Source organism: Wasmannia auropunctata, unplaced genomic scaffold (genome assembly GCF_000956235.1).
Source record: "Wasmannia auropunctata unplaced genomic scaffold, wasmannia.A_1.0 LD334225.1, whole genome shotgun sequence".
Classification (NCBI taxonomy): Eukaryota; Metazoa; Arthropoda; class Insecta; order Hymenoptera; family Formicidae; genus Wasmannia; species Wasmannia auropunctata.
In genome coordinates, this window is record NW_012028665.1 from 12704 (window position 1) to 22656 (window position 9953).

The following is a 9953-nucleotide window of genomic DNA, read 5'->3' on the forward strand; positions in this document are numbered from 1 at the left end:
AAGTCGAAATCGTCGGAATAAATGATGAAATTGTTTAGGGAGTTAAATATTGTAAAGTCGATTTTATAGTATTGACTTTCCAGTCAATACAAAACAGCGGCTGCGAACAACATACTAGCAGTATAGTAGGGATATTTTGTAAGTTTGGCTGTTTTGTAAAAGTCGCACGCTGAGAGTCAACAGATTTTCCCCACATCAAGAACTAAAAAAATTTTTTTTCGAAAACGTTCTTGAGTTTTCTTTCTAAGATGTAAGAAAACTGAAAGTATATAAAAAAATTTTTTCAGATTTTTCGACACTCCCCGATTGTTAAAAAAATTGTTGAAAAGTTTATTGTTAAATAAACAATGGAAAACAAAATATTTTTGGAATCTTCATTTTTTTCCCGTAAACTAGAACATTTTTCGCGTATTAAAAAAAAAAGTAGTTAGCTAGCATTATTAGTAACAGAGCTATGAATTTTTGAAAAAAAAGTAGTCTAATTTTTAATTGTTTATATCTCGATTAATTTTGCAATAAGAAAAAAATCCTTTGGCACAAAATTCTATCTCCCAAAGTACTACCTTTGTGCAAAATTAAAAAAATTTCTGAGAAATGACTGATCCGCTTCACGTGGAATAGCCCATAGTTATTATTTTAATTCGCATAAACTCCCCGAAAAGGACTTCTAATATATTTTGGATCCACATTATTGACCGTGCGAAAATATTAGTTTATTTCGACGTACATTACATGAAATAAATTCACACAATTTCTGACATCATAGTTCAATATGTCTGCAATAAGAAAACGGAAGTTTTATTAAATCATCTGTATATCTTGTAAAATATTACAATAAAGAAAATATTATTTTCCTTGTTATGCGTTCGCGATTCAATTGTTATACTGTTATGTCGTCTTGGAAAGAGGAGAAATATCAAGCAATATAGCATGTGATTGAGTAATCGATCTGTTTATTTACAGCGATCACTCGTATGTACAATGTGACAGCTTACGCGCGGATTACTCTGGGTAATCCGCATTGCTGTTATGAATTAAATTTACTGTGCCTCCGACAATTATAGGCACAATTAGCAACCTATATCACCTATTTGTAAGACACAATTGTTTTCTATAATCTTGCGGCAGTCTGGCCCGTCGACACTGTTACATAATGCTGCAGAATAAATATATCCAAAATAAGATAAGACACATCGTTCACAATAATGCACGATATGAAGATCAAATTGAAATTGCTTTATACGCTTCTCTTTTTCTAATCGACGATCGAGTGAAACACGCGATCCGGTCGGTGACGTAACGTGCCCGGCGTCACGCTGCGCTTATGCCAGGCCGTATTTCTTCTTGAGAGATTCTGGCATTTCGGGCGGTGGTGGACGGGGCATGCGCAGCCAGACCTTGACGGCGTCATATATGAACCATTGCGCCGCGGTCAAGGTACCGATCATGACGATCCTCGGTCCCAAGCCCTTCCACACACCTCCCATACCAAGCTTCTTCAGGACTTCGCCCGCGCTTGATCCCTTCTCTTGATTCAACTTCGACACCACCTGGCCACAGACATTTGTAGGATATTTATAGACATTTATATTTCAAAATGTTGGGAATTTAGGACTATAAGACTCGATTGTAAATCAAGAGATGTATACAGTGGCTATATTCATGTAGTTAGATCAACCATCTATATGTGGTCCATCTAGCCAAGTATCTTTATCATATTTCATGACATCTGATCTAATTATCTTATCAGCTTAATCTTTTATGTTCTCTATTTTTATGGATTATATTCGAAAATTATTTATGAAATATGATTTTTTATATTTAATTCAGATAAATAATATAAACGGCTATAAAAGTTTTTTAATTTCTTTTGAGATTTTCAACATAATACTTCGTTAGAGCAAGTGTAATAATTTGATACTGTAGTAATAAGTAATTCTTTTCTTCCAAAGAATTCCCAATGTTCAATGTTAGCATTAATGATGAATCAAGATATAACGTGTGGTAACGCGCAAATTTTTAAACAATTTTGAATTTTTGTTATCTCTTAGGTACTGTACAAGTTTGAGCTCTACAAATTAAAATAAACAGTAGAAAATAAAAATTCTGTATATTTTTTTTATTACTATAATGAATAAAAATTCTGATATTTTTTTATTATTATTATGAATACCAATATATATTTTATATTTCAATAAATTGTTGTTATCAAAGAAACAATGTTTATTTTGTCAACTGATCTTTTTGCATTTGCACGCCTAATGCGTCCAAACCGATTTTACATCATGTATCATGAGAACATAAAAGGCATAATAGTTGGAATTTAAACAAAGAGAGTTTCTTTATTTTCGTTTTACTTACCCTGTTTTTTTTATGTACAAATGGAAAATATAATAAAACTTACTTTAAATCCCAAATATTATACCATAAAAGGTATAATAATTGAGATTTAAAAAAGACGGTTTCTTTACTTTCGTTTTACTCGCCCTGATTTTTTATGCACAAATGGAAATTTATTATAATAAACAAATGAAAAATATTATGATAAAACTTACCGTGTCAGCGGGATGAGATACAATAGCACAGAACACACCGGCGATGTATCCGGCTGCAAACGTGACCACCAGCTGCTCAGATTTACTGCATTCTGACCTAGGCTTGGGTACAACGTGTTTATACAGAAGCTCGACGGTGCGCTCGAAGCAGGCGAATTTCATCATCGTATATGGGATCTGACGCAGCCACAGCGGTACTAAGCCTTTGTAGAAACCGGAAATACCCTCCTCCGCAACCATCTTTGGCATCGCTTGCCTCAAAGTATTAGCAAACCCTGGCGTGGTTTGGATCTTGACCTACAATTTTAAGAATATAAATTTGTCGTGTGAAATAGTGCGTCAATAATATTGCAAAAATATTGATTACGATAAGAAAAGCTATTGATCAATTTACCTTGGCGGCTTCAAACGGCGCTAAGCCAATATCCGCAAAGAATTCAGCTGAAGCCGACGATATCAAGTATAAAGTGGTTCTGTATTCATAAGAAAACTCTTCGCCGATCAGCTCCGAATATCGGACTTTGAAAACTTCATAAAGACCAAATTTAAACATTCCCTGGATAGAGTAACCGATAGCAGTAGGCGCCCAGCCTCTTACTAATCCTCGCGTTCCATCTTCGGCGAAAGTTACCTATAACAAGAGTCCAGAATATTATATCCCATATATACAGGGTGTCTCGTACTCGATGATACAGCGCTTGGGGGGAGGTAGTGTGGACCAAACTGAACGAAAAAGTCCTCTACCATTTTGCGATCTTCGCAATAGTTATCGAGATACTAATTTTAAAAAAATTTACGCAAAGTATATACAAGTGTATCGTACATTAGGTACATCTTATCTAAACCAAAAATGTTATTTTAACAAATAAAAGTTGTCCAAAAACAAATATGAGATCATACAAATTACCAAGTATTCGATTAGACATAGAGAGTGGAGACAAAAATATTTTATTCCAAACCAGAAAAATATTTTTTTAATAAATCGTTTAAATTATTCGAAATTATATGCAACAAAAGTTTAATGCCATTGTCTTTCAAAATAACTTTAAGTTTCGTAAAACAGACTTAAAGTTATTAAAATGATCAATAGTATCATAGAATGATAGTGAAGCGAAAACTTGATAGTGAAGCGAAACATTATGTAAAATTTTTTCTTTTTTTAAAATGATTAATATCTCGATAACTATTGCGAAGATCGCAAAATAATAGAGGACTTTTTTGTTCAGTTTGGTCCACACTACCTGCCCACAAGTGCTGTACCATTGAGCACGAGACACCCTGTATTTTTTTATTTTTTTATACAATTTTATATTATTACGTCGCGTACAGATATATTTATAAAAGAGAGAATAATCAATAAGAATAGTTACTCGGAATCCATTGAACACTGATTTGTATTTTTGAGGATCCACTTGAATTCGGCATTTGACTAAATCTAAGGGGGTGATGCCGGTGTGAGTGATGCCGCAGGACAAAATACCTCCGATACCGCATAGCAGAAAATAATGATTTGATCCAAATTCGCAACTATCTGTAAATACACGAAACAATCACATACATCGACTTTTAATTCTCTTATACAATTTTGGTGATTATGCACTATAGGGGAATCAGCCCCGATAATCTTGACCTTGACATATGTTATCAAGATTATGAGCCTGAGTGACTTTCAAAAAGTTTTAACCGTCGCGTAAATTTCGTCATTTCGTAAAAAGCTATTAATGAATAAAGTTAATAAAATAAAAATTAAAGATATATCTTTAATTTTTATTTTATTATTCACGAAGGAGAAAGACAGATCGTTATGTAAGCAAATGATAGCGAGAGTTCTTGCAGTCAAGACTACATCGTCTTCTCGAAACCGGAGATATAATAATTCAACGGACAGTTCAAGCAGCAGGACTATTGCACTAAAATGCGCATTGTGAATCGGCTTTCATATTACTTTTGTTAAGTTCCCATATACGTTGTCAATAATTTTACATTAAAATATAAAAATAAATTAAACTAATAATCGAATTTTTAAAAAATTTGAAAATTCTAAAAAATGTTTCTTAGTTTAATTCTAAAATTATTTAATTAATAAAATATAAACAGTTTAAAATTATTTAATTAATATATTATAATATAAATATATATATATATTTATTTATTTTATTTATTATATTTTATTAATTTTATTTATTATAAAACTGTGGAACAGTACAATTATAGACTTTGTTTCAACTCGTAAGTAGGGGTGGGTGTGAGATGGACGTCGTTTCGCATAGAAAGTCGTGTAATTGTGTTCCAGTGTTTTGACTTAAATTCCTCACCGTGGGCCCTCCCCATTTAAGATTTTCAACTCCTCCCCCTCCCCCTCTCAGAGAGTTGAAAGAGGTATTTTCAAAGATAAATAATAGATTTCATGATGTCATTGTAACCCTATAAATTTCAATCCAATATCTCAAGTCAGAAATTATTTAGGTAGCCCGGAACTTTTGGCGATCTCTGTATGTATAAAAAAAAAACTTTAATTTTTTTTGTTAATAACTTTTTAACAACCAACAAACGACGGCTAAAACCTTTTAAACGTTACTCAGGGACAGCATATGTCAAGGTCAAGGTCATCGGAATTCCGCGTTCCCCTATTGCATAATTACCGATTTTTAATGTCACAAATACAAATTTCAAAATATATACATATATATTATATATATATTACATTAATTATAAAATCAAAAATTGTAAAATCAGCGATAAATAGTTCTGAATATACAGTAAATTACAGATGACTGAACAAACTCCTTAGATTTATTAAGGCACACAAAGACAAGAACAGTTCGATAGAAAACAATAATTGTAATTTATAAAGTAAAATTTTAAGGATTGCAACAATTCGTATGCAGATCAAACAAAAAGACAGATGAAAACAAGAATAAAGGAAGATAGATATTACTCTAGATTAGATCCTTCAAAACATTTGGTAATTAGTGAACATATGTCGAAATCGTTCTTTTAATTGAAAAAAATAGCATAATACTCGATATTACCTATAATTATTTTAAAAATTTATCGGAAATGATACACATCAAAGAACAAAGAAAAAAAAACGAATTAAATTTAAATTTAAGTACTGAACGGTTCAATGATTATTATTTTGATATCCTTGATAGATAAATAGACTTAAGAAGATTAACTGTGAAATGTAGAATACAATATTCAAAACAAATCGATCCGTCAAAAACGTTACTATAATATATCATTTGTTATAAAGATGTTGATCAAAGATCTCTTTGTGCATGTTGAAATCTACATTCCGATTGTTTCTGATTCATCAATATAATTATTCTTTTGCACGTAAACTAGCCGCTAAATTGTTATTAAAAAAAAAAACACGACTCTGCATCTGAAGTAACGTTATATTAAAGATCAATTACCAAGAATTTTTTTTAAAGAAAAAGTTAATGACTTCAGACAACGATCTTATTTCAAATACTGGACGCTATGAATTCTTGCACGGACAAATGGAAATTTTGAACTTAGCATTTGTAAAACTGGCACGCTAAAATTTTTAAATCATAGAATCTACATGGACTTTTTATCATGTTTACATATTAGGATATAGTTTTATCTTAATAGTAAAATTATTATTACTATATATTTTCTATATAAATATTATATATTTTAGTTTAATTAATGTAATATATCTATTGAAATTTGTATTTGTAGTCTTATAAACGTATACATATACCTATTATGTGTTTTCCGATTAAAATAATATTTATAGAAATTTGTATTTGTGGCTGAAACAGACTTAAGCCGCGATTACACAGGACGCGGCAAGCAACGCGGTAGCCAATCATCGTCTCGCTTTTTTGGTGATACTAGATATAGCAAGCATTCTGTGGGATCGCGGCCTTAATGAAGTTCGAAATGTCTCACTTTAATATTATCAAATTAAATGATATATTCCCTTGTTTGCTCTTTTATTGGCCCCTATATTTGTTTCTAATTTCTAAATACGAACCAATGCACAATTTTTGCTTTAAAATAAAATGTAAATCATTTTTCAAATATATCAATAATATAATTAACATTATAAATATTCAATGTGTGTCTTATTTTTATTTGGAACGCTTAAAAGAGTGCAGCAAAATATTAAATTTGTTTAAACAGTAGAGCACAAAGAATTAGCGATCTGAAAATTCATATTCTAAAATTTAAGAAAGTCGCTTCTAAATATCGAAACATTTCGTAAATATTTCAGAGGCTTCGATCAGCTGATCGATCTCGAGCATTCCTCTTGGCGCGGATTCAAAGTTCGACCGGATTCGCCCCTCTCGCTCGCTTGATCTATAAAAAAAGCACCCTGCACGCTTTCGCCGCGTTTCTCGGTCACGGTCAACATACAGGAGTGACAACCGAGGGAATTATGCTCGGTCGTCGTCCAAAGCTAAGAGAAGCGTGTTTTATAATGCGCCAATATATAGGTACGACAAAATGGCCGCATCTTATGCAATCCGCGGCGTCCACAGGTTTCAAAATCAGAGGATTGAATCTTCTATGTGCAAGAAGAAATGTTAGATTTGTCATTCAAAGATTATGTAATTCATAATCTGCTTTAAGGCGATCCTCGAAGGTCGGAATTACCGACACATTGCAGTTATATGAATATCTCCGAATTGACTGAACGGAATTGAAAATCCCTTCACAGAATTGTGAAATAGATATGAAATGTCCCAAGCAGCAAGATGACATCCTAGTAACGTCTCTAACGTCAATAAGTTATTGAAACGTCATTTAACGTCATCTTGTTACTTGGGGTAGTGGTGAGCCAAAGAAATTTGTAGTAAAAACAAAAAAAAATTTTAAATTGTCTTATTTTTCGCTTTTACTACAAATTCCTTTGTCCTGCTACTACATTTCATGTCTACTTCAATCCTGTGAAAGGATTTTCAATTTCGTTCAGTCAATTCGGAGATATTCATATAACTAATGTCGGTAATTCCGTCCTTCCAGTATCGCCTTGACATAGAAAGAAAAATTTAATAAAATGTATTACATTACACAGCATACAAACACATATCACATGCTCAACACACGTCAATAAATCAAACGTCAGTTGATTTCGAGCTTGGAGAATTTTGTAATTACTGTTACATAATTAATGTCATAATCGCGGGAAATCGTGGGATAAGAATCGTAGTTATTCCTTGAGCGATTTTGATCAAATATCGATTAGTTAACGGCTAATTTATCAATATCTATTATTTTATCTATTTTCTGCATATACCTATTATCTTTGTTAATACCAAATATTTTGTTATTTAATACATGGAAAGAGAAAAATTAGAGAGAACAAACAATGCGATTCGAGATTTCGCTTCAGTTCTATTGATTGAATTAAGTCCATTTCTATCAATGTAAATTAATCGGTTTCGAATTATTTTTTTATCTTCTAATTTCCAAAAATTAGAAAAGGACAAGTTAAACCGATATTGAAGTTAATCTATCTCGATAGAAATGAACATCAAGTTAATCGAAATTGCCTTAAAATCGCGCCAATGTTTAAAAAGAAATTCTCGAGAAACACGAGAGTATCAACGAGCGATCGAGCAGCCTTCAAATACATGACAATGGAATGACATTCGAGCATGCTTCAGATGACGTTCAGTCACATTGCGGATTATGTAACGCGATTGTCACATAAAAAAATGGCGTGTAGATCTTATCTAAACGACGCGTCTCAAATAAAGTGATAAGAATGACGAGGGCGGAAAATCCTTGGAGCATCGATGGCTATTCCGTTCCAGGACGGGGGTCATCCCCACATGGCATCGAAACGTTACGCAGCCGCGGGCAAGCTGCATAACCTCTCGACCCCGGGAAGGCTCGCTCGACCACTCGTTCTACTCACGTGATCAAATCGGGGTAGGATTCGAGGGGGAGGATCGATTACTGACCACCTTCCTCGATGGAGGCGGCGGCGATGTTGCGATTCGGGATGAGCGGCCGAGCGTCGTTCTCCAGGCTCGCCTGGCACTTGGCCGTCGTGAACGGCGACGAGAACGGATTCATTTTCGCTGCCTCCTGCATCCAGGACAACATCGTGGCTCTTGCGCTTGCACCTGGGCAAAAGCATTCATTTAGTTCGGACTATGTTCGGTTAGATCACAAGTGAGAATTTTGGTTTTTTTCGCCAGTATTACATTTCAGTAAATTTCGATACGACACCTGCTATATGAAATGATTCTCGTCACCCGGAAGTCCACGGAAGAGTGACAGAGGCTACCGCAGCGAGATGCCTTTGCGGCCAATCTGCCAATGACGGCAATGACGGCAATGACGGACATAGAGTCAGATGATAGATAGAGAGAGACCCCTGAACTGAATCTGGACTCGAGTTAGCAATTGTGATTGGTCCGTTAATATTTTGCTTCATATCACGCCAGTTTCTGAAATGTTGATTTTTATTTAAAATCTATTGCGTTTTCGGATGGAGCGAGTAATTTTATTGGCTATACAATTCTCGATCCGAGAACTTTGATCGATTTCTAGTGGGACACCCGATGAAATTTTCAGCGTGACGTTTTAACACATACATTTAAGGTCCATCTACAATGAGAGTAGTAAATCGTAAGCTGTAAGAAATTGACCAGTCACAGTCGAATATGAGAAGAATAATCGACTGTGATTGGTTAATTTCTTACGTCTTACGACTTACTACTCTCATTGTAGATGGACCTTTATACATGAAGTCAAAACAAATGTGCATAATCTCTTGAAAATGTTGGATTCTGAATTTGCGTTAATCAATTTAATAAAATATTTGAAAATGTATAAATGAAAACGTAGCTAAGCCAACTGAAGATTTGATTGCAAATGATATTGATCGAACCGAAATGAAAGATGCAACGGACCCATGGTGGAAGGGATAGCATGGTGGGCTCCTTTGACTATATAATCATGGACCGCTGACGCCAACTTCACGTTGGTAGCCAAGATCTGTAGCGACACCGTGTGGCAAAGCGGTAGTTGGGAGAAATGAAGGTAGCAGCCTGCAGCAGTATCTGGCAATAGAATTCCTTTAAGATTAATTTTTATTTTATAAATTGAAAGCAAAATTAAAAATTAAAAACATTTATTATAAAATAGTTAATGATGTGTTACAACATTTAACATTTGATAACCTTTTTAAAAATTTTGATCAACATGTAAAAGATTTAGAGCTAGGTCTTAGAAAATCATAAATATGACATTATAAAATTTATTATTAGAACATATTTAGATATTAAATTTTTTTATGAAGGAAATATACAAACCAAATTGCAACACAATACATTTGTAAGACATAATAATACTAAAATGACAATATTTCAAGGACAATAAAAATTTATATCTATATACATTAATTAT

The 9953-nt window shown here is 33.4% G+C and overlaps 2 protein-coding genes across 3 annotated transcripts in view; one reads left to right on the plus strand and one right to left on the minus strand.

Annotated features, from left to right (window-relative positions):
• Positions 1–691: 691 nt before the first annotated feature.
• LOC105459016 (phosphate carrier protein, mitochondrial) lies at positions 692–8882 on the minus strand. Its single transcript, XM_011704675.1, has 6 exons — positions 8772–8882; positions 8501–8665; positions 3926–4086; positions 2950–3186; positions 2556–2852; positions 692–1550 (listed from the first exon to the last, which is right to left on the minus strand). The coding sequence occupies exons 2-6, from the start codon at positions 8643–8645 to the stop codon at positions 1323–1325; spliced, it is 1068 nt and encodes a 355-aa protein (XP_011702977.1). The 5' UTR covers positions 8646–8665; positions 8772–8882; the 3' UTR covers positions 692–1322.
• A 491-nt stretch (positions 8883–9373) lies between these two features.
• Positions 9374–9953, plus strand: part of LOC105459017 (GDNF-inducible zinc finger protein 1-like) — an 8117-nt gene continuing 7537 nt past the window's right edge. For both annotated transcript variants that reach the window (XM_011704676.1, XM_011704677.1), the window contains exon 1: positions 9374–9450. In XM_011704676.1, coding sequence (XP_011702978.1) covers positions 9440–9450 — 11 coding nt within the window. In that variant the 5' untranslated portion in view covers positions 9374–9439. The remainder of the gene's footprint in view (positions 9451–9953) is intronic.